Here is a 25,971-nt window from a genome sequence, read left to right on the forward strand (position 1 = left end):
ATGTTGGATATGACTCTCTAACCATTATCTGCTACTTAGAAACCTTGACAGGTGATCTATTTACAGCTAGATTTGCGGATTGTCACTTTGATGAGACAATCTTCCCATCGTTAGGGAGAGATAGGAACAATAATGTTCAACAGGAACGACATGAATTGTCGTGGTGTGTCCCCACTTTGTCTCATCTTGATCCCGAACCGCACAGTCTGAAATTGAAGTGCGGAGAATTCTCGATCTTCAGAACGTAGCAGACTCTATACCTGATGCATTTTCTGATATCGCAAAAGTAACAAGATCACATATACCTGCTGCAAACGTGCCTGCAATGATTGATGTCCCTAAAAATCATGGACATGGCGCCACCCCTAGGGGTATTGGGCATGGCACCACCACCACTAATAGTAATGGCAATGTAGCTCAGGCCGGGCTCCTAGCAAGGAAACTTGGGAGGCCCAAAGGTTCGATGGATTCTCGCCTGAGAAAGAAAGTGACTTTGGCACAGAAAGATCTATTAATCATTGACATAAATAACCCGTCTCATGAAGATATTACGGATTATGGTTATGTCCAAGAGACATCATTGGGGGACGCTCCAATGTTAGAACCAATTCCAGGAAATAGGGAGATCTCCATGAATTACACTAGTGTACATGAGACGTTGAATCGAGATTCTATTATCCTTGATGATGTGTTTGCATATTCTATTGCTCAAGGAATTATAGAACACAATGATATCGAACCTCACTCCATTGAAGAATGTCAACGAAGAGCAGACTGGCCTAAATGGAAAGATGCGATCCAGGTTGAATTGGATTCACTAACAAAGCCTATTGACCATAAATGGGTCTTTGTTAGAAAGCGTAATGAGAAAAATGAGGTTGTTAGATACAAAGCTCGCCTTGTGGCACAAGGTTTGTCACAACTCCCTGGAATAGACCCCATTGACCATAAATGGGTCTTTGTTAGAAAGCGTAATGAGAAAAATGAGGTTGTTAGATACAAAGCTCGCCTTGTGGCACAAGGTTTGTCACAACTCCCTGGAATCGACTACGAGGAGACATATTCTCCCGTAATGAACGTTATAACATTCCGCTACCTTATCAGTTTGGTAGTTTCCGAAAAACTTGACATGCAGCTTATGGATGTGGTTACAGCATATCTCTATGTGGATCTAGATTCAGAGATATATATGAAGGTTCCAGATGGACTTCAATTACCCAAGTCAAGTGGCTCTAAACAACGGAGCGCATTTTCAATAAGATTGAGACGCTCACTATATGGATTGAAACAATCCGGACAGATGTGGTATAATCGTCTAAGTGACTACTTGATTGGGAAGGGATATGTCAACAGTGAAATATGCCCATGAGTGTTTATAAAGAGGACAAGTTCCGGATTTGCAATTGTAGCAGTTTATGTCGATGACATGAACCTAATTGGAACTCTAGATGAGTTAAAGGAAACTGCTAAGTACTTGAAATCCGAATTTGAGATGAAAGATCTTGGGAAAACACGGTTTTGCCTCAGACTAGAACTCGAGTACCGTAGTGATAGGATTATGATCCATCAGTCAGCATATACTCAACAATTATTAAGGCAATTTAATGAAGATAAAGCAAAGCCTGTGAGTACTCCCATGATCGGTCGTAGTCTTGAGCCTCAAAAACATCTGTTTCGTCCAAGGGATGAGGAAGAAGACTTATTAGAGGCTGAAGTGCCCTATCTAAGTGCAATAGGGGCCTTATTGTACTTAGCTCAATGCACAAGACCGGACATCTCATTCGCAGTGAACTTGTTAGCTCGACACAGTTCTACTCCAACACGCCATCATTGGATTGGCATAAAGATAATGTTTCGATACTTGAGAGGTACGATTGATATGGGCTTGTTCTATCCCTACATAGAGAAAAGAATTAACGGAAGTGTGGGATCGGACTCCACAAGGCAAAACGCCACCTTCCCTGCTCCTCCTCCTCTCCATCAAAATGACAACGATGTCTTGATGGGTTTTGCTGATGCAGGGTATCTCTCTGACCCTCACAAAGGTCGCTCCCAAACGGGTTATGTCTTTACCATGGGAAGCACTGCGATATCTTAGAGGTCTACAAAGCAGACCTTTGTTTCTACTTCCTCAAATCATGCAGAGATTATCGCTCTACATGAATCCGTGAGAGAATCCATATGGCTAAGGTCTGTAGTAGACACATTCGAGGAACTTGTGGTTTGAAGTCTACCACATATGAACCTACATGCATTTATGAAGATAATGCAGCTTGTATTGAGGAAATGAAGTTAGGTTTCACCAAGGGCGACAACACCAAGCATATATTGCCTAAGTTCTTTTACAATCAACAACAACAAACACTTCTAAATATTGAAGTGAATCAAATCAGTTCAGAGGATAATGTAGCGGACTTGTTTACCAAGTCGTTACCTAAACCACCTTCGAGAAACATGTGAAGAGCATCAGATTAAGAAAGTTATCCAAACTCCCATAATTGTAGAAATCAGGGGGAGGTATGATGTCTACATGTTCGATCTCGAAGAGTGAAGGACGTGTTGTGCTCTTTTTTCCCTTTGACCAGGGTTATTTTTGGGTTTTTGTTACCTGACAAGGTTTTTAGTGAGGCAACAATCAAAGCGTCATCACCGAGTTTAAGCGCCACAAGAGGGAGTGTTAAAGGATGTCGATTACTCTACATTCACGCGCGTTGTGCTCTTTTTCTCCTTTGACCAAAGTTGTTTTTTCCCACAGAGTTTTTATTACTTGGCAAGGTTTTTGACGAGGCAACTTAGAAGCGCATAGCAGAGGCAACACTATTGACATGGAATATCTAAGGGGGAGTGTTGTGAATGATAATGACTATTCATGCAATAGGTATTGCTTAATGTATGCGATTGACAGACTCGTAATGTATGCGAAATGTAACCCTATATAAACCTCATGGTGAGATGAATACAATACAATTTTCCAATTCTTTACAACAATAATAGGAATTTAGAATCCCTGAAGTTGTTTTGTTAATACTTTTAATTTCCTACAATGAGGCTTGCTTCAACAGTTCAACTCAAAAATGTGTCTATGATAGTGGACTTGGGGGCTGGTTGGCACATTTGGTGTGGTTGCGGAAGCTATCTCCCCGTACATTCTATTCATATGCTCTACTTTGTGGTTGGAAATGGGGTTTGAGCGACGGCATTGGTGGTTGTTTGTCGGTAGATCTAACCGACAAAGATCGAGAGCTCAAGATTCAGCAAAGATCAAATTGAAGCTAGAAAAGGTTAATGAAGCTATAGCCTGCATTCTTGGTTGCTAGATATATTGATTCACGGTTGCTCAATTCATCGTTTTCAAATAGTTTTGTTTATGCAATATGAGTAATTTGAGGATACATTTACTTCATTCTCCAAATGCATGTAATTTTGTAACATTTGTTTTGAGTTTTTGGGAATGCTCTTCACTGAGCTCCTTGCAGTATATGCTGGCAAGGCATATGAAGGCAGGGTAAATGGTATTCCATGGTCTTTCATGTCTAGTCTTAAGCTTGCACAGTTGTCATCGAAAGGACCAAAATATCAAATATCATGAAAATATCAAGAGTTCGGAAAACAGAAATTTCGATAAAAATATCAACAAGGTATCAAATATGCTGGTGAGCTATGACCTGTTGATAAATTATAATTTCAATATTGTAAAGGTCATAGGTTCGATTCTCACTGGCATATGTAAGGTTGAGGTGAGCTAAGGGTTAGAAAAAATAATAATAATAATAATAAAAACCAAGGTATCGAATATATACAAATACTATAATTGTGAATGATCAACTAAAAATGCACTAACAACCAAAATGTCAGAAAGATAACAAAATTAAAATTAGTGATTATAAAAAAAAATATTACAAGAAAATATTGAAGATATTATCACTATTTTAGTCTTTGTTCAATGTGATAAGATTATACAAATTGTAGGTCATTTTCAACGGACTTCTTTCCTATTCACTGCCAAAAACCTAGACCAAGAAACTAAATCTTTCAAATCAATTAAATCGACTTGGTAGAAGAGGGAAGAAAATACAACAAAGGCTAGAAGGGTCACATATTTATTGACAAAAATTAGACAATCCCAACAAAAATGTAAATTTTCCTCGAGTCTTTCCCCTAAACTTTCAGCGACTACTTTACTAGTTTCAATGTGAGGTCAGCGAATCAGGCCACAACGGTATAATATTATGTACAAGCCCAATGCCGAATTACATAGCCAAAAATTAATTATTGCCATGGCTTCAACAACTCATTTGCCACAGTTCCCCCCTCAATGTTTCCTATCGTGAGAAGCAAATTTAACTAAAATCGTATAGACAACCAAACGAGAATTCTCAAGTTCGAATAACAGGACCCCTGTAGAGCCCTCTCCGAATCACAAAGTTGTCGGGAGGTTGAAACTCTTCTAACCAAGTCACTTGAGGAGCTGTGACTCCATCATACTCAACATCACCTTCATTTCAAACAAAGCCAAGAAAATGAAACAGTTAAGCAATCCTACCAGTTAAATGATCCAAACTTTAGAAAACAATGGAATTTCCACAACTGTGATAATCAAGAAGATAGATAAAGTTCATTACCAGGCAGATCTTTTCTTGAGGACTTCCGGAAATAAGTGCAGTGTCGACCATCTTCAGACGAATAAGGTGGAGCTAGAATGTCAAATATGGCACAGGGAGTTATAGCTTTGAAACTATGGATGTTGCCTCCACTTGTGGGATAGAGAACTGTTGCCGGGCAAGGAGCGGTCATCTCATCATCTCTGACCAGTTTCGCCGGTCTTGCTGCAAAAATCAAAAAGTACAAATGTAGTAAAAAGGAGGGGCATGGAATGGGATGTGGGGGAAACACATTCATCATGCCAATGGTTGCCTATTTAAACAGCAAACAAGAATTTTTCTTTTTTGCCTGACAAAATTTTGTTGAAATAACAAGAAAAAGTACACAATCAATGGAAGAGGACAAGGTGTCCACATAAAAAACAAACCTAGTTTCTAACAATCTTATAAAGCCTAAATCACAATACCGAAGTATCCCCTCTAATTAACAGCTGCCTCTTAATCAATCTGTACATATTGCATCTACAGGTATTTCAGGACAGTCTGAAGAAAGACCAACAAGGGGTTAGAAAGATGGGTCAAGCCCATGGTTTGCTCTGATGCAGTCTGGGGTTCGAATCCCCCTTAATATTGTAGGGTTCAGCAGGAGGCCCCAATTTCGATCCCTGGGTCCACAAAAGGAAGCAGCTTTCAGGGCTTGTACTCCCCCAACCCAACAATTCAAGAACCCAAAGTTATGCCATATATCTCCTATCCCCCAAAGAAATAAGGGCAGTACGATAAACCAGAAACCATGTTATGAGACTGATGCAAGCCCTGTTACCACAGAAACAGCATAGCAGCAGCAATCAACCAGTCTAGGATACCCAACTGTTGAGGGCTTCCAAAAAATGCTCCGAACCACATTTAAGGCATAAACCGCCAGAAGCAAAACATGGACATCACATGTTTTCTGACCCGACTTGATGAAAATAATGACATGTCTCAAGTAAGATGCAAACAGTATTCCTAAGTGACAAGAACAATCATCCACGCATGCCTCAACTAGAATACCACCAAGCAAAGAGGGAATGTGTCTATTCTGTCCTCTTCTACTGCCAAATGCCCTTATATAGGAACACCCAAAAAAAAAAAAAGGATTCATAGCCTCTAGGCTCAAACATCATTTGGAAACACTTTAACTACTGTGTGGAATTCGAATGAACCATTAAGTATGCAAGTCTTCTTCGTAAAAAGAAAAAGAGCCCCACTTTATGGATAACAAGACCTGAAACAAAGAAGGAATGAAGCTGATGATGTGTTCCCAAGCTGTCTTTTTAATTGGTTGTTACAATGGCATATATTTTTCTCTTATTTGTATTCATGATTAAGTCATGGCAAAGCTTGACTTCATTATCTCCATTCAGATGTCAATATATTAATATCAACACATGAACAAAAATTAAACGTGCCAAAAGAATTTCAGAAAGAGAAACTATAAAATATATAATAACCTAAAAGGACAAATGACTTGGGATTTGGGGAAACATATATCTATAAGCAATTTCCTAACCTAGAAAACGAATCTCTTTCTGCATAGAGATGCGAACATTCACAGACCAAATTACGCATAACTTTTTGGAGCATGCAGCAAGACCAACGTAATAACACTAATGAAGTAGATGGGAGATACTGTGAAGACACATACCTTCTGATGGATCGGCAGACCCGGGTAAATCAAGCCAGTCATATGAATTAACACGCAAAGTACCATATATAAGCTTGCTCAACACAGTCATTCCTGGATGATTATGAAGAGGTATGATAGAGGAAGGCGGCATGCAAAAGATTCCCATCTACAAGAAATAATAACAATTCATGAAAACCTGTAAATCAGTTCACATATTTCAACTTCTAGTTTTTCTCACATATTTCAATTTACAATTTTAAGTGAATATTGACAGTGCAGGACTTATGTATGGGAAGATCAAGTCGTAGAAGTCAGAACACACTCCATTTGGAGGAGATTCAGTAAAATATGAATTTAAATTCACAATAAACATTACATTTTAAGAACTATTAAAGTACTAAATACAATTATGTGAAGTTATAAGAGTTAATGTAATACTACTATTAAAGTAAGCATTTTTTTTTCCACACAAATATGAAAACAACCTTTTTTGTGCCTATTTCAAGAAACTATCAAACACTGTAACTGTATAAGTCCCCAGATTTGAACCCAAAAGAATTTTTAATCAATAACAGGTTACTTGGATCCCTGAACTCACAGAGAAACTATCGCATTCATGTAAATGCAAGTATTTGATTGGTGGCAGTGACTGATGATCCACATTACGCTCAAGCATAGCACCTGACCAGTTGCGTACCACTTGTGCCTCTTGTTCTAGACCTACATCTGCAGGCTTAATTTTCTCTGAAAATGTAATTAACATAACATCAGAGTGCAACACAAAAACACGTCATATGAGATTACACAAGGACTTAATTTGCAACCAAAAGAAAAAAAAAATTACAGAAGGGTGTAAACCCTAGAACTAAAGGCAATGAGCATGTCTGTACCAAAAAAAAAAAAAGGATTGAATGTGTAGAGGTAATAACAGTGTAAATGCAAGTTCTTAAAATTACAAATTGGCCCCCATAAAACACAACATGTGTTTATTATGAACAGACACAAGTCAAATTGTCAAAGTTTCAGGGCCGTAATATACAACTGATGCATAGTAATGGTAAAACAAGAAGCTAGAAACAAAAAAGCTAGAAGCTAGAAACAAAAAAGCTGGCCATGCTTGCAAAGAAGCTTGTGACAAGCTTAAAGATGAATCTCATAAATAAGCTTTGGTACCTACATGTCTAGGATATTAAATTAATCTACTCTAAGGGAATGAAGGATGGCCATAAACAAAGTATGACAGCCTGTAAAGAATCTTGGGACAAGCTTAAAGATGAATCTCATGAATAAGCTTTGTACCTAATTGTCTAAATACTAATATACACACACTAGGGGAATGGAAAGTCTCTTCATTCTATTGTTTACTCTTACCAAGGGAATCAAAAACATGTCAGTCCCATATAGGCCCGACGTAAATTGGTTTTGATGCCATGTACTATACTATGTAGTACACCACGAAAAAGAAAAATAGAAAATATATATACCATGTACTATAGTATTATATGGCCATTCTACTGATCATAATGGTTTGTCTTATAAGCATTTAGCATTAGAGGAAAAAAAAAAAAAAAAAAAAAAAAACAAGAAGAAGAAGATGATTGTCATCAGTCACAAGGGAAAGGGATTTGAAGATACTATGTAGTACCAACGGCAGTAACTTTCCCACACAGGGTTTTGGCACCTACAAAACGTTCCAAATTACAATAGTGGGCTAGTAAAATGGCTGGGGACCTTTCAGGCCCAAAATAAAACCTGGCCAAGACCAAACCTGAAAAGCTGCACAACCAAGCCCAACCTGAAAGCCGACCAAATGCAGCCATCGGCCATCTGCCCTTAAAAAGCATAGTCAGTATTCCTAGTTGTTTTTGTAAAACAATTACTTAGTGTGTTTGCAGGGCTGCAAGACAACTCGTGAATTATTTATGAAAATCACTGAGCCAGGAGCCAAGCTCAAGCCTTCAACTTGACTATAAAAATGAGAAGACTTGGCTCAGCTTGTTTGCAAATAACTAATTCTTCTGAAGTAAAAAACCTAGACTTCCCCTCATCCCTCTCTACATTCTGCATTTAAGTAGTCAAACCATCAATTGAGGAAAAAATAAAAATTGAAGCTAGTGATTAAAAAACATGGGTTAACAACTAAACAGTCCTAAATATGTCAAAAGAGTCGCAAGGAAAGAGGTACTTTGCTGTCGTAACATTCCCTAATACACACGTTGTTACCTATACCACCAACCAAACTTCGTCAAACTCTCAACGAGGCATGTTAGCATTCTAATGATCTAGAACCTCACACTAATGATCTCTTCATGGTAGCAAGAGCATGGCACTTTTGAGAGTTTGTCTTTAAGCATGAGTAGTGGAAAACACCAGATAAGGGTTTAAGGTACAAGGTTCAGGTGGAATTACAAATGTCTAACCATTGGTGAGGCATAACGGCACGACATATGACAGTAAGATAGACAGATATGAAGGCAGAATTCTGTTAATCAGTAACTAATAGGCAGGCTAGTCTTTTATCCATATAGATGAAATCAAGAAAAGGACCACATTGATCTCACAAAAGCGCATAAAAGAATTTGAATGCTACAAAAAAATTTCGTACTCTAGCAATAGTTCCATTGTCTTATCTAACTATAGCTTCAAGCTAGTATTGAAAGGACATAAAACATATATATAAAAATACAAGGAAATGTGGAAAAGGACTTATAGTGGCAATTAACATTGGCACCAAGGAAGTAAATGGAAATAAGATCAGCTCAAGGAGATGATTAGTACAGACTTCCAAGAATTGTTGTTTCACTACTTTATGTAAACAGCAAGCACTTAATTGTCTGACAGCAGAAACAGTTCTTTAAAAACCAGATCAAACTAATGAAAAATTATTTTTCAGTCAATGAAGCCATCAATTAACAGACATGTGATAAGAGAAGGTTTCTCATATGTGTGAACATATCTCAGATGGTTTTTCTAAGGTCACACAAAATCAACTTTAATTATATTTTATACATGTTCAGCAAATATTCAGTTGTTTTAAGGCTCACTATTAAATGCAGGCCCTCGGTTTACTACATAGCTCAGTTTGCATTAAAACAAACTGCATGAGCAGCTCCTTCCTGTTTATGACTTAGTGGGGAGCAGTTCAACTAATGGAGAATCGGTACTATTCTTTCCAACATTGTCGTAGAAACACTAGTATATTTAATATTGTTTAACTAATACATTTCACTTCAAGAGACAGTTTCACTATCAAACGTTCCAACTAGCAATGGAACATAATAGTCACCACAGAAAATTGAGCAACAGAAGGCACAAATCTTAAACATGCTTGGTTTGATATATCAGGAAATAACTAAATCTTCTGAAGTAAAACCAACCTTCCCTGAAAGAGAAAGAAGTAAAAGACTCTTCTGTGTGTGTGTGTGAACAGCTAACATGGAAAGCAAAGTGGGGAATCCAATAGTTGTGAAATCTTCTGCATCTGAGCATTAAAACCATTAAAGAAAAATTATTGAAACTAGTGATTAAGAAACGTGGGGTATATAACTAAATACCAGTCTTAAATACGTTAAGAGTCAAAAAGGAAAGAGGTAACTTTGTTGTCGTTAACATTTCCTAATTCACATGTTGTTACATATACCACCAACCATTCTTGGTCAAACTCCCAACGAGGCACATTAGTGTTCTAATGGTCTAGAACCTCACACTAATAAACCAAGGACTGCAATTAACAATCAACTTATGTGCCTTATGAACACCTTATGAGTACTTGTTTTTAAGCATGAGTAGTGGAGAACTCCAAATAAGGGTTTAGGGTTTACGCTTTAGATGGACGTACATATGTCTAACATTGGTTAGGCATAATGGCACGACCATATGACAGTAAGCTTAACAGATATGAGGTCAGACGTTTGTCAATTCAGTAATTAATAGGCAGGCTAGTCTTAAGACAAAAGATGAATTCGGGCAAGGAACCACATTGATCTCACATGAAGGAATTTGGATGCTACAAAAACTTTGTGCTACGCTAGCAATAGTTCCCTTATCTTACCTAAATGATTACAGCTTCAAGCTAGTACTGCAAAAGGACATAAAACATATACATGAAAATGCACGGAGGAAATATGGAAAAAGTCTTTTATTGGTAATTATTATCGGTACCAAGGAAGTCAACAAAAGCAAGATCAGCTTGAGTAACAAAAATTACAGACTTCTAAGACTTGTTGTTTCACAAATAAATGTAAACAATAAAGTTCTTAAATATCTGACAGCAGAAATGGTTCTTTAAAAACCAGATCAAACTAATGAATTTTAATTTTCCAGACAATGAAGGTCACACATAATTTAACAGAAATGTCATAAGAGAAGGGTTCTAGTATGTGTGAACATTTATCAGATGGTTTTTCTAAGGCCACACAAGAGCAACTTTTATTAGAATTTCTAGATGTTCAGAAAATATTCAGTTCTTTAAAAGATCATTGTTCATTGCAGTCCTCGGTTTATCAGATAGCTCAGTCTGCATGAAAACAAACTGTAAGGGCAACTCCTTCCTGTTTATGACTTAGTAGGCAGCAGCTGAACTCAGGGAGAGTAGGCACCATTCTTTCCAACATTGTCATGGACAAACTGGTTCATTTACTTCTTCAAAGATACAATTCACTTTAAAACACAATTCACTCTCTAATGTTCCAACTAGAACTCGCAAATGATTTTCATAGTAGAAAACTAAGCAACAGAAGGCAAACACAACTTAAACATGCTCAGTTAAACATATCAGGAAATAAAAGGAGCATTTCTTCATACCTAGTTTAGTGCGAACTTTTTCGAGGGCTTCTTCGGAAAGAGGTCCATTGGGCGAAAGAGATGATTTGCACAGATTATAGAGTCTCTGAATATAATATGGCATGATGCAAAGACGGTACCAACTTAACTGAATGGACCAGAGCCCTAAAGTCAGTAAGCCGATAACGTCTTCGCAACAAAAATATCGACCGCAATGCCAATCCAAAAGAGTGGCAAGCCTTATTATTGCCTTCTATACAGCATGTCAAACCTCTTTCTTTGCAAAGCAGAGGAACAACAATGAAGCTGCATGGCACTTATTTGTTCCCTCTCGCCAATCTCATCTGTGAGCACCTACTCAACAAAGAACCAATATGAAGCCGCCGTCAAATTAATGGAATAAGGCAAATATGAACTATATTTTTCAACCAGCTAACCAGTTCTTGTTTTCCATGAATTCCAATCAACCCAATGGAAAGGTAAAGCAAAATATATTCAAAACTTCATACATCGAACATATTCAACATGTAAGACCCATTTCAGGGTTGAATTAGAGCAAATAAGATGAATATTAATCGCGTGAAATCAAGGAATTATATGTAAAAACCAAAAGATGTAAAGAAATTTCAATCCGCGTTGGATCAAAGATGAAGAAGCCATAAATGAGATCCAGTAAGCAACGGAGAGAGAGAGAGAGAGAGAGTACCTGGGTTGAGAGCCATGAAGGGTTAGGTGGAAAACGAAGCGGGAGGTAGGCGATGAAGTGAGAAATCGGTAGCAAAATAAGAAGAGGAACAAACTCAAAGGAAGATCTTCGTCTACGTCATTACCTTTTATGGTCAGGTTTTTTTTTTTTTTGGGTAATTTACCACCCAACACTTAGCCTCCATATTCACCAAAATACCCCTCCTGTTTTTTCCTATTGTTATGTTAATATAGCGTTGCTTATCGCCTCCATTCAGGTTTTTTTAACATTATGGATCGGGAGTTTTCAGTCTTTTTGTTTATACACCGAATCTTTGGATCCAATTACAAACATCGAGGAACGTTTTGACTTGGTTGAAGTATAATGCTGAGTCAATACACAGTCATTCAATGTATAGGAGTAGACTAATTTGATACAAAAGTAAAGTAGAGTCTCAAACTAAACTAGTACCAATGTATAGAGTCATTCAACTTCTGAATGAAACTAATTTAGTTGATGTATCAATATTGATGTATGGTAGACTAACTCCAAGGACAACTTATAAAATAGGGACTACTATGAACTTTTTCTTTTTGGAGGGCGGGGGAAGATTCTCATCAAATGAGCATTCAAAAGTACAATACCTAGGATATATATACACATCATACTCCTTTCTGTTTCGATCAATTTTAATCTCATTAGATTTTGGTACTTGGCAAGATTTTAGAAGAGACAACAATAAATAGAGATGTTGTGCGTCATATTTATCGTTTATTGGTGAACATTTAAAGAGAAGTGTGGTAAATACTATATATATATAGTATATATATATATATATATATATATAGTGTGACTGTCCACATAAATAATGTAAACTCTAACTCCTGTATAAAATTATCTAATGAGAATAAAACAGGCTTCTACTTCCCTTGTATATTCTCTATATTTTCTCCATATGTCTCTTTTGTTTATAACACTATGAAATTAATATAAATTTCTAAAGTGAGAAAAATAGGGTTTTTGACCACTTACCCTAATTTTAGGGACTTTTTTCCTCCTTATTCTACCCACTTATTATTATTTTTCCACTTACCCATAAAGACTCCAATAAGGTCTTCTCTAATATCCAATTAAGTTTTCTTTTTGTTTGTTGTTTATTTTTAAGACTTTTTTGCCCTCACCCCTTTATTACACACACACACACACACACACACACATATATATATATAATAAAGCTAAGAGGGCTTTACTGTTCATCTTGGGGAAACTTTCAAACTTCCCATTTTGCCCTTGATATTGCCCATGATTTACAGAGAAACATAAAGGAGAGCATGCAGACTATAGAGAGAGAGAGAGCGCAGACAAACATCTAGCTTCTGCGAATAGAGAGAAAAGAGGATTGAGTTTGATTTGTTTGGTTTTGCAGGTAAGACTTGATTTCAATTTCGATTTATGAATTCATGGAAGAATAATCAACTAAATTAGACTTGGAGCGAGACGGGAAGTTTTTTTTTTTTTTGGAAGGAGAAGGGAAGTTGATTATGCAGAATTGGGGATTTGAGAGTTGGCTGGGTGAATCCGGGTCAGGAATAACAAGCGCGAAGACAGTTTACTCAACAAGCGAAGAGAGGTCTTGACTTAGTGCCAGCAAGAATTTCTCGATGGATTGTCCAATCCTGTGGTTATGGAGAAAATAGTATATGTTGCTTTTGATTTCTTGCTCTATCTGTCTTAATTTGTGAATTTTTTCCTCTTGGTATAGTATTTTAGCCATTTTGGGATTGTGGGTTGTTGTTTTAGCGTTTGATTTGGTTATAGGATTTAATTTTCGTGACTGGCTTTCGATTCCAAAGGTGACTGCTTCAGAGTCGGAAGATGATGCCGCACTTTCGCACTCGCTTAAGCCTGTGCTGGAAGGCTAGTATATATAGATAGAGAGGTAGATAGATAGAGAGAGAGAGAGAGAGAGAGAGAGAGAGAGAGAGAGAGAGAGAGAGAGAGAGAGAGAGAGAGAGAGAGAGAGAGAGAGAGAGAGAGAGAGAAGCCAGGAGACTTGGCTGGAGTCCCGTGACCGCGGGACTCTTGTCACCGGAATCCGAACACCAACCGCCAGCTGCCAGACTTCTCTGAAAACCTAACCGAATGTCCCCAAAGAAGTTTCCAGAGATCTCATAGATCACCGGAGAAATTTATTGCCCCCCCCCCCAATAGTCATTTATTGGGGTAATAAAAGTTTATGAAACCTCGTCGGAGGTCTTCGGAGATGTTTATTGCCCCCCAATAAACCTTTAGGTCACCAGAATGGAAACTAATTCCTAAAATTAGACAAATAAAACTCTGATTAAAGAAAAAAAACGAGGAGATTACATCAATTCAAAACATTTATTAATAAACCTTTATTGCCCCTCAATAAATGTTTTATTATGAGACAATAATTTTTTTTTTTCCCTTCTGGAGGTTTTACCAAAAAAAAAAAGCAAACAAACATAGAAGAGACGAGGACTATCAAGATTCAAGTAAACTCTAAACAGAGTGAATAGAAAGCCAAACCGACTTAAGACTCTCAAAATGAACCCAACTCCGTACTTGGAGTCCGAACCCGACTTATCATCATTAGCAGGACCCTCCGCCGTACCCTCAGGCGACAGATCTGCCATCGTCAGACTTGGTGGTCTACTGCTCGACTGGAACATCGCCAGCGACACTGATGGAGTTTCAGACAAAGGAATGCTCAAGGAAGATGGGGTTGCCGCAATCTCGGGAGTCACTGCAATTGGAAGAACCCTAGATGGGCTTGAATTTAGAACGGCGAGGTCTAAGCAAAGCGGTTCTGGCTTGCTATTCAACGCAAGCAACGATGCCAGGATGGGAGACACCGCCGCCGATTGCTTCAGAGTCATCGTCTTGGAATTCAAACAGGAAATGGAAAAAGAGAGAGTACCTACTTGATTGAGTACTAATGATCGAGAACTCGTTAGGAAACCAGAAATGGAAGAGAGAGAGAGAGAGAGAGAGAGAGAGAGAGAGAGAGAGAGAGAGAGAGAGAGAGAGAGAGAGAGAGAGAGAGAGAGAGAGAGAGAGAGAGAGAGAGAGAGAGTACGCTTCGCCAAAAATGAAGCACGGAGATCACGGCGAGCCTTATCTATTTCTTTGAGGTACTCTTTGTCAACGAGGGGCAACCCTATCTAAGCAAGGTTTGCGGCGACTCAGAGTGAAGAGGAAACGATCAGAGAGGGAGAGAGAGAAACTGGATCAGAGGAAGGAGAGAGATAGAGAGTAGCATGATGTAGTTTCTTAATTAGGTTAAGAGAAAAATTGTCATTTCTCTTTAAATTGGGTTAGGTGGGAATAAAAATATGTTGGTTAAGTGAGATAATTTTGGCCAATTTTGATGCTATAGGACAAGGACCCAAAAAAATATTCAAATCATATAAATTTATTTGTAATACCTCTCTCTCTCTCTGAGAGCAGAGAATAAATTCTATTAATCCAAAATATTACAGCAGTGAGCTGACTCCTCAAGAGGTTATAGATACCATAACTCGAACATACATAAACTCTAACCACAAGAATTGCCCTTTCTTTTGGTATACAGACAATCATCATATCTCAGGACTATCGATATATCATCATAACCTACCTCAAGAGGAGCATAACCCCATTCGCATTGTGTGCCAACAAAATTGCTAATACACGTGCAAGGGCAACTCCTCATTACAAATTAAAATAACTAGTATCTGGGAATGATGCAATACCAATGGTACAACCAATAAAAGACTCAAACCCTCCCTCAACAGAGGAGGGACTTATTATAACTAACCAAAATCTGACAAATAAAAACCTAATAGAAAAAGGTTGTGACATCTCGCTTCTCGTTTCCTCTACGTCAACACCAACTTCCAGAAATTTGTCACAGTAAGGTTGGAAATCGCCAAGTCTTGATAACTCCCTTTGAAAAAGTCATGCTTCTAGGCCAATAACATAACCACAACCACCACCTCCAACCTTGAGCAACAGAGAACAACAACCACTTAAGCACAAGCTATAAAAGAGTAGACCTCCTACTAAGCTCCTCCAACCTCATTGACCCCATCTCTATACACTTAGATTCCGACAAGCCTCCTTGCCACCTTTACCTCATATCTAACCCAACCCTTACTCTGTGCAAATCCATAGGGAGAATCACAACTCGCCAACCTAACCTTCACATAATAGTCCACCATGTTAAACTGAAAATACTAAAGATCATACTAAACTGCACAATTAATAAACACAGCAAGTCATGTTCTCAAACATTCAAAACAAAACACATATAACATCAATATATGTAACATATGCCGGATTGTGGCACAGACCAGCTTGTGAGGAAAAAGCCATTGTAGCCAAACAAAATCTTCTGAGATCCTCTCGAGAAAGAAAACTTATCTATGGGGCAAGATATTCTGAAAGCTCGTACTTGGAGAGGTATCAGGGACCTTGTATTTATATTGATCAATCCAATAAAGTCCTTCCCATAAAAGGCATCTTAATTCTATCGAAATTGTATCACTATAAGTTTATCTGATACTAATTGCTTGGTTTCCAAGCCATTTAGATCGCACATAATATTTGTGTGACTCACAACACAAATACAATTAAACAAGGATTATGATTCGTATTTATTCTCTAATTACTTGTTATGTAATTAACAATAAGTTGTCACTCTTAGTATGAATTATATTGATATTCAAATTCTGTCTTACAATCTCCCGCTTGAATATCAACAAAATTCACTATGACAAGAATATCATTTTTGACCAGATATAGTAACCATCTGAAGTGTGCACAAGAGAACAAATTAATTCTAAAAATCTAATCAAATCTCAATCAGCATATAACCTTGAAGAAGAACTGCAGAAAAATTCAACCTTAGAAAAGTTGAACACTCTGCAATCACACCCTTCTCAATCATACACCACAAGAGACACAAAAAGTATCACTTAATACATATAATGCTGCTGAAATGAATATGCTGTTATTGCAATATATATGATCCTCTTAAACGGCTCAATGTGCAAGAACCTCATTAACTTGTCATTCAAATAACAACTCATGAATATTTGATTCAACATGACTAATTCCCAAAATATATGCATAATTATGAATGTCATAGAATCAAACAATATCAATCAAAATATACTACAGTAACACAAATGATCAAAGTAAATGAATAGAATTTTACAGATTGGAAAGAGTCTAAAAAGAAAGTTACATTAAAAAAGTTATCAGAAAAGAATTATACTGAAGAATATAAACTCAAAAGAAACAAACTGTAATCTGGAACAAAATGGCTCCCACTCAATCCTGCACAGCCTCCCACTAAAAATATGCATCCAAGGTAGGAAGTATGCCAATATTTTTGGCATGAGCCTGAAAAGCTACCACCGTCAGAGGCTTAGTAAAAGGATCAGTCAACTGCTTTAATGTATGAATTTTAACAATTTCAAGCTCCTTGTGTTTGACCCTCTCTCTAACACTAAGTACTTTAAATCAATATGCTTAGAATTTGTCGACCTCTTATTGTTCTTAGTGAAATAAACCGCAGCTGATTGTCACAGTGCACTTTCAAGGGTCTAGAGATTATAGAATCTACTAACTTAGTTTGCTGCAGAAAACTTTTCAACCATAAGCCTTGACAAGTTGCTTCGTAGATTGCTATGTATTCTGCCATCATGGTAGAAGTTGTCGTCTGAGTTTGCTTCACACTTTTCCAAGCTATTACACCTCCAGCAAGCATAAATACATATCCAAAAGTTGATTTCCCAGAATCAGAACATTGTCCTGCAAAATCGGCATCTGAGTAACCTACCACTTCAAGTCCATCCACTTTTCTATAAACCAAACAATAATTTTTGGTCTTTTGTAAGTATCTTAACACTTCCAGCGATCCAGTGCTCATGGCCTGGATTGGATTGAAATCTAGCTAAGATACCTACTACATATGCTAAATCTGGTCGTGTGCACACTTAAGCATACATCAAGTTGCCCACAAGTCTGGAATAAGGTTTGTTTTTCATATCCTCCTTCTCTAGCTCATTCCTAGGACATTGGCTCTTATTCAGCTTATCACTTTTGGACATTGGTGCATGTCCAAGTGAACAACCATGCATATCAAATCTTTTCAGAACTTTTGAAATATAGCTTTGTTGAGAAAGCCCCAAAAGATGTTTGGACCTGTCCCTATGGATTTCTATGCCCAGAACATAAGCTGCTTCCCCCAAATCTTTCTTATCAAAGTTATTTGATAGAAAGATTTTAGTTTCAAGTAGTCAAGACATATATGTACTAGCAAGCAATATGTCATCAACGTAGAGAACAAGGAAAACAAAATGCCTACCTTTTCTTTTCATGTAGACATATTCATCGACCAGATTTTCGGTGATACCAAAAGAGCTTATAACTGAATCAAACTTGAGATACCACTGCCTTGATGCTTGTTTTAAGCCATAAATCGATTTATTCAGTTTACATACTAAGTGTTCATTTCCAGGTTCTATAAATCCTTGAGGCTGCTTCATGTAAATTTCCTTAACCAGATCGCCATTTAGGAAGGCTTTTTTAACATCCATTTGATGTAATTCCATGTCATAATGGGCTACTAGAGCCATTATGATCCTAAAAGCATCTTTCATAGAAACTGGTGAAAAGGTTTCATTAAAGTCTACTCCTTCCTTCTGTGTAAATCCCTTTGCCACAAGTCTGGCCTTATCACTTTTACACATCTTTTGGTCTTAAATACCCATTTATAGCCAATTGCCCTATGGTTTTTGACTGGTTCTACTAGTTCCCATACTTGGTTGTCATACATTGATTAATCTCAGATTTCATTGCCTCATTCCACATCAAGCTCTCATCACTCTCAACTGCTTGTCTATAGCTTGTAGGGTCATTATCATCCCCAAAATCAATCTCTGCTTCCTGTAAATAAACCTCATATTCCTCAGTGTTAATGGCTGATTTTCTAACTCTCTCATATATGCTCAACACTTGGTTTTCATTCTCAACTTCATTTTGAGCTACGGCTGCAACATTTGCATTTTCAGTTTGAGGTTCTATCTCAATATCTACAGGATTTGGTTCTTGAGCAGTTTGGACTTGTTCTGCAATTGTAGGTTGAGATTGTGGAGCTGGTTCAATGGTGACATCTAGACTTAGAGATGAGGTATCAAGTGGCTCAGATTCATCTTCTGCTAATTCTTGGAATTCAAGCTCTAAGTCTTCATATGGATAACTAGGATTAATTTCATCAAGGAACACAGCTCTATTTGTTTCTATGATTATAGTACTGTGGCTAGGACAATAGAACTTATAAGCAAAAGATCTCTCCGGATATCAAACAAAGTAGGCTGAACTGGTTTTTGGATCAAGTTTTCCAGCTTGGGGATTGTAAAGTCTAGCTTCTGCTCTACATCCCCAAACATGTATATGTTGCACACTAGGTTTCTTATTTTTCCACAGTTCATACGGAGTTTTGGAAATAGCTTTGCTTGGTGTTCTGTTTATCAGGTAGTTTGTAGTCTTTAAAGCTTCACCCCAAAGAAATCTAGGTAATCCCGAGGTACACATCATGCTTCTAATCATGTTAAGGAGGGATCTATTTCTTCTTTCTGAAACACCATTGGATTCAGGTGTTCCAGGTGTAGTGTACTGTGCTTGTATGCCAACTTTCTCTAAATAAAGTGTGAATGACCCTTTCTGTTGACATAACTATGTATATTTGCCATAGTACTCACCCCTATGTCAGACCTTACTGTCTTAATTTCCTTTCCCAACTCCTTTTCTACCTCAGTTCTGTAAATGACAAATTTTTCTAAGGCTTGAGATTTTTCTAACAATAAGTAAACATAGAAATATCTGGTTGCATCATCTATAAAAGTGATAAAGTATCTATTTCCACATATTGTCTTGTTTGCAAACGGACCACAAATATCAGTGTGAATAAGCTGTAGAGGTTCTGTATCTCTATTTGAGGTTTTCTTTCTGGACTTAGTCAATTTACCCTTTACACACTCAATACAAGTTTCAAAATCAGTCCAATCAAGTTCAAGAAGTAAGTTTTCCTTTTCCATTCTCCGCAATCTATCTTTTGAAATATGTGCAAGTTTCTTGTGCCAAAGAAAAGTCGAATTTTCACTAAATTTTCTTTTCTTACTTAAGTTGTTTCTTTCATTTTCAATAGATAACACATCATGAGACAGAGAACAATCAAGCATCCAATAATCATTAACAAGAGAAGTTGAAGCAAGATAATCATAAACATGGGAGATTTTTATTCCTTCAAGGTTGGTGTACATCCACTCCTAACTAAGCAAGCTATTGAAATCAACTTCCTCTTCATAGAGGGAATATAAAAAACGTTTTCCAAAACATAACTAAGACTAGATCCTAAAACAGTTTGATTGTGCCTATCGCCTTCACTGCTACTCCCATGCCATTCCCTACTGAGATGTTCACCTCATTTTTCTTTGGGGCCCCCTTTGTTAGAAAGTCCTGCAAGCAATTAGTAATGTGAATAGGTGAGCCTGTGTCAAGGTCCCAAGAACTAGGAGAATAATCTACTGCGTTGACTTCAATAGAAAATAAAGAAAACTGACACTTACCCTTTTTCACAAGCCAGTCCTTAAACCCCTTACAATTCTTCTTGATATGCCCTTCGTTTTTGAAGAAAAAGCACTTAAAACTTCCAGATTTCTTACCCTTTCCACCAAATTTCTTGGGGCCAAGTTTCACTGCTTTGGTCCCACTAGCTCCCTCACTTGCATCTACTGTATTAGACCCTGAAGCCTTGTTCTTACCCTTCCAGTTTGGTTTATTGACTAAATTCACATAAATAGACTTGTCTCTCTTAAGCAGTTCCTCTTCTTGTACACAGATTGAAATTAACTCATTTAAGTCCCACTGCTCCTTTTGAGCAAAATAAGTTGTTCTAAAAGGTGCAAAGCTAGCAGGGAGATTTTCAAAACAAAGATGAATAATGAAAGCATCAGGAAAAGCAACATTTAAGTCCCCAAGTCTAGTGGTGGTATAAATGATACCCATAATGTTCTCTTACACTACTGGAAGCTTCATACTTAGTCTTCATCAACTTATCTAACAGTAAGTGGATTTCAGCCTTTTCATTCTCCTTGAACTTAAGGCCGATTGTAGTCATATACTCTAATGCAGTCTCTTGCTCAGCGATACTACCCCTCACACTAGGTGACATGGTCTGTTTCAAAATCAATTTGGTCATTCTATCGGCTCTGTGCCATTCTCTATGCTTGGTGACATCTTGATTAGTACTTTGGTCATCTATAAGGGGCTCAAGTTCTCTTAAACATATGTCAATACCCTGAAAGCCAAGATACAACTCAACCATCTCTTTCTATTTTCTGAAAGTGGAGCAATTCAAAAGTTCAATGTTGGTCAGGGAAAAGCCTGAGTTCAAAGCTGAAAACAACGAAAAACAAAAGTTTTTAGTTTTAGGGCTAAATATTGGTTACTACCCTGTGGTTTAGGTCCAAAATCAATTCAGTCCCTGGACTTCTAATTTCATCAAAAACAGCCATGTACTTTCAATTTTGATCTAATAGGTACAATTCGTTAATATTCTGTTATGGGTTCAACTTATAGGTGGATTATTTGATGAAAAACTTTTTATTTGATAGATTTCTAATAGTGAGACTCACTCCTAAATTGACTATGCATGCCACCTCAACACCACATCATAAAACATAGGCCATATATGTTCCACGTCAACAAGTTAAATAACTCAATTATCGGAAGACTAACATATTGTACCTATTCGATCAAATTTGAAACTGCATGGGTGTTTTTGATGAAATTAGAAGTCCACGGACTGAATTGATTTTGGACCTAAACCACAGGGTAGTAACCAGTATTTAGCCCTTAGTTTTATGTCAAAATTGGAAAATTTTTGTTTGAATAAAATAAGCACACATATACAACATTATAGTGCATCAAGAATCAAACAAAACAAGAAATAAAACATCCATCACAGAAAACACAAAAATTCCCCAAAAGCACATTTAATGAAACACTTTACCTATTGGCAAAAAGATGATTCATTATACTAAAGATTAACTTAATTGTAATACTAAAACCTTTAGAAACTAAGGCATCACTAAATGTTCAACACATGTTAGCAAGAAGAAACATTCAGATCACTAAATTTAGCTCCTAGGATTTCATATTACACTGTTTTAATTTCAAGAATACAAAAGTCGATCCTTCTATTGAAGATACAGTTACATTCCATAAATCAAAAACACAAGGTTTGGTTCAGTAGCTAGATGATTTACAAAACAATATTATGACGAATTGATGTTACAATATATATTAGAATAAAATTTTGCAATCTAGAACCAAATTGTTGTTTCATAATGTTTTTGATATAAAACACAACAAGTCTTTATCAGAAAATTAATGAACAAGATATATGAATACTGATTGGGAGTTATCTTGTCACTTAACTTCCATTGAATTATAACCATATATACATGTATAATTGACATGAGAATGAATTACAGCAACGTAAAGCACCAAGAGCATCAATTAATCATTAGATAATAAAATTCCATTCAAAATCACAATAGTCAGAAAACTCATGATCCAGCAATTCAACATTAAATTTCATCCGGTTACCATCTACTCAAGCCTAGGTGCATGCCGGGAATGCAATTTAGGGTTCTGATGCATAATTATCAACATTTATACATCAAATTTCTAGTTTTGAAACAAAATCGTACTCGCACTACAGAAGAAGTTAATTGAAACAAATATATATGTCTTAAGGTTCGAGATACATACTAGTCTCATATCTTGAAGCAATTTAAAGTACAAGCATCACGAACAGTAGAATTGATAATTTCCTTACAAAAACCCTGAACCCCAAAATCCCAAATCTAGAAATTAAGGAGGAATCTTTTGGGCTTAATAGTCAATATCAGGTTTGGCTCATAATAAAAGAAAAGTAGGCCGCATTAGAAAAAGGTTTGGCCCAGTTTCCAAAGCCTTTGGTTTTAGCAGGATGAACAAAAAGAATATTGCAAGGAAAACTAGTTCACATAATTCTTAATCTGGTTTATTATCATACAATCCCTACGCTCTGATACCAATTGTTAAACTGAAAATACTAAAGATGATACTAAACTGCACAATTAATAAATACAACAAGTCATGTTCTCGAACATTCAAAACAAAACACATATAACATCAATATATGTAACATATGCCGGATTGTGGCACAGACCAGCTTGTGAGGAAAAAGCCATTGCAGCCAAACAAAAACTTCTGAGATCCTCTCGAGAAAGCAAGCTTATCTATGGGGCAAGATATTCTGAAAGCTCGTACTTGGAGAGGTCTTAGGGACCTTGTATTTATATTGATCAGTCCGATAAAGTCCTTCCCATAAAAGGATTCTTAATTCTATCAAAACTGTATCACTATAAGTTTATCCGATACTAATTGCTTGGTTTCCAAGCCATTTAGATCTCCCATCATATTTGTGTGACTCACAACACAAATACAATTAAACAAGGATTAGGATTCATATTTGTTCTCTAATTACTTGTTCTGTAATTAACAATAAGTTGTCACTCTTAATATGAATTATATTGATATTCAAATTCTGTCTTACACACCAATTGTTGGGTGATTTCTGATTATATCTAGAGTGATTATATAATCCTCTGCCCACAACGAGCTGCCAAGCTTTAGCGAGACACCACCACCATTATTTACAACAGCACTGAAACATCTGACTGTAAATCTCCAAACATAACACCACTCACTCCCACCCAACATTGTGCATGTCTTGTGGCACCCATCGCATGACGATGAGGTTGGAATTCACCGTTGATGAAGCCGGAGGGGGGGGGGGGGTCGTTGGACGAGCCATGGTACAATCATTCTGTTTTTCAAACCCTAGGTCTTCTCTTTTGAGAATATGAACTAATACCTTCTTCTCTCACATATTAAACAATGAGTTGGAGTTTTTAGGAAGGACTTCCTTATTTTTATTCACATACTCATTTGTATTAGTACAAACTGTGGAAGTCATATATCGGTATCATTTGCCTTCTTCCATACTTTTTTCAATTAAGTAACTATGTCATTAATAAAAAAATTTAGGCGCATTAAATATGTTCATTCACGGTGATTCACCCCACTTGGGAACTATCGCATTTACCTTTACAAACTGGTTTATTTCAAGAATTGTACTTTTTTTTTTTTATGTTAGATTATATATACATTCAATTGTATTAGCCTAGTGGAAGGTTTTGACAAAACTTAAGATCATCGTTTAATTGGAATACATGGTGAATAAAATATCTTTTAGAGTGTGTTTGGATGACAGAAAAAATTATGGAATTTAATTGAAAGTGAGGATTTCATAATTCATAAAAGTTAATTCCCTCGTTTGGCATTATCAGAATGAAAATTTTAAATTTATCTGTGGAAAAAAAAAAACGAAGGAATTCATTATTTAAATTCCCCACTTCAAATTCCTTTGCAGTATTCAATTTTCATTTCCAAAATAAGGCTTTTTTCTATTTTATTTTTTATTTGTTTTAAACTTTTTTAATGTATTACACATTTCAAATCCTAAATAGATAAAACCAAACAATAGAAATTACAATTACTGGAATTTTAGATTGATGGAGTTAAAAATTCCATCATTTATAAATTCCTACGGATTTCATAATTTTCTCATCCAAACGCACCATTATTCAACTAACTTACCCCATTAAGTTTTTTTAATTCCCCCTTATCCAAAACGCTCTAAGAAAGTTTTCCCTAATATTTCATTAATTTTTTTAAGACTATTTTACCCTCACCCTTTTGTTACTTAAAGAGAGAGAGAGAAACCATAATAGACTTCACAGGAGTCTTGTCATCGGTCGTCGGATTTCGGTCATTGGTCGCCGGATTTCGGCCAACTTTATCTGAAATCCGGTCACCAGTCACAGGATTCCAATCACCGACCGCTGCCCACCGGACTTTTCTGAAAACCTCGCCGGAGGTCCTCAAAAAGGTCGTTGAAGATTTCATCGGTCGCAGGAAAGGTTTATTGCTACCAATAGACGTCTATTGCCCCCCAATAAACCTCTCTTGGCCCCCAATTTTGGTCGTCGGAAAGGAACTAATCTCCCTAAATTTAAACAAATAAAACTTTAATTAAAGAAAAAAAAAATGAGGAGATTACATCAATTCAAAATGTCTATTGCCCTCCAATAGACATCTATTGTCCCCTAATAAAACTTTTGATTGCGAGAATGAAAACTAATCTCCGTAAATTTAGACAAATAAAAGTTTGATTAAAGAAAAAAAATTACATCAATTCAAAATATCTATTGCCCCTTAATAGACCTTTATTACTTCTTATTCTTTTCTATATAATATTATTGGTCAACAATAATGTTGAATGAGTACTATATTAGCTAAAAGAATACCCGAACAGGTGCAATTCCTTGACAAAAAAACCAGAACAACAATACCTTTCAAAAAAAAAAAAAAAAACCAACAAATGCAGCAACCGGAGCAACGATTCCGATTCCTATCCATATCACTACGACGCACTCTTCCTCCAATTCAACTCCTCCGGCGACATCAGCACAAGCAACAACGAAGGCCCAGAAAGTCCATCTGAAGATCAAAGCGATTGCAAAGCCGAAGTTCATAGGGGACTTTCCTCGAACATGTAGCGGGCAGACTTGAAAGCCGCATTGGGGCAGAAACGAAACATTCGACGTCCCTATATCAATCCACATGTAATGCAACCTAACAATTCACACACAAATTCCATTATCAAACAAGCTCGATTTCAAAGAAGGAATAAGCAAAATGAGCAGGGAGAGACGGATAAGCCGAAGTAATTGCCAAACGACGCCGTGTTGCTGCCTTCGGAGGGGAAAAGGAACTGGAACTGATGATGCCGAGGAGAGGCGGCAGCGGCGAGCTTCATCTTCTGGCGCTGGAAGTCGGTGTTGACGAGGAGGTGGTAGTAGTCCATGGAGTTTCTCCGTGGCCACAGACCGAGCCATTTGGCGTCGCCGGTGCTGCGGGAGGCCTTGAGAACCTTGGCTTCATCAGAGAAGCGGTGTATGAGGCGCGACGAGAGTGATCGCCACCGCATTACGGAGGAGGAGGGAGGCGAGTAAGGGAAGGAGAAGGAGGAGAGATCGGTGAGCCGC

At 37.0% G+C, this 25,971-nt stretch overlaps 1 protein-coding gene across 1 annotated transcript; it reads right to left on the reverse strand.

Annotated features, from left to right (window-relative positions):
- Nucleotides 1-4,072: 4,072 nt before the first annotated feature.
- LOC112187649 (plant cysteine oxidase 4) lies at nucleotides 4,073-11,877 on the reverse strand. The gene is made up of 6 exons (XM_024326529.2): nucleotides 11,759-11,877; nucleotides 11,074-11,406; nucleotides 6,869-7,014; nucleotides 6,289-6,436; nucleotides 4,623-4,826; nucleotides 4,073-4,495 (listed from the first exon to the last, which is right to left on the reverse strand). The coding sequence occupies exons 2-6, from the start codon at nucleotides 11,174-11,176 to the stop codon at nucleotides 4,377-4,379; spliced, it is 720 nt and encodes a 239-aa protein (XP_024182297.1). The 5' UTR covers nucleotides 11,177-11,406; nucleotides 11,759-11,877; the 3' UTR covers nucleotides 4,073-4,376.
- Between the last annotated feature and the right edge of the window lie 14,094 nt (nucleotides 11,878-25,971).

This window comes from Rosa chinensis, chromosome 2 (genome assembly GCF_002994745.2).
Source record: "Rosa chinensis cultivar Old Blush chromosome 2, RchiOBHm-V2, whole genome shotgun sequence".
In the NCBI taxonomy this organism is placed as follows: domain Eukaryota; kingdom Viridiplantae; phylum Streptophyta; class Magnoliopsida; order Rosales; family Rosaceae; genus Rosa; species Rosa chinensis.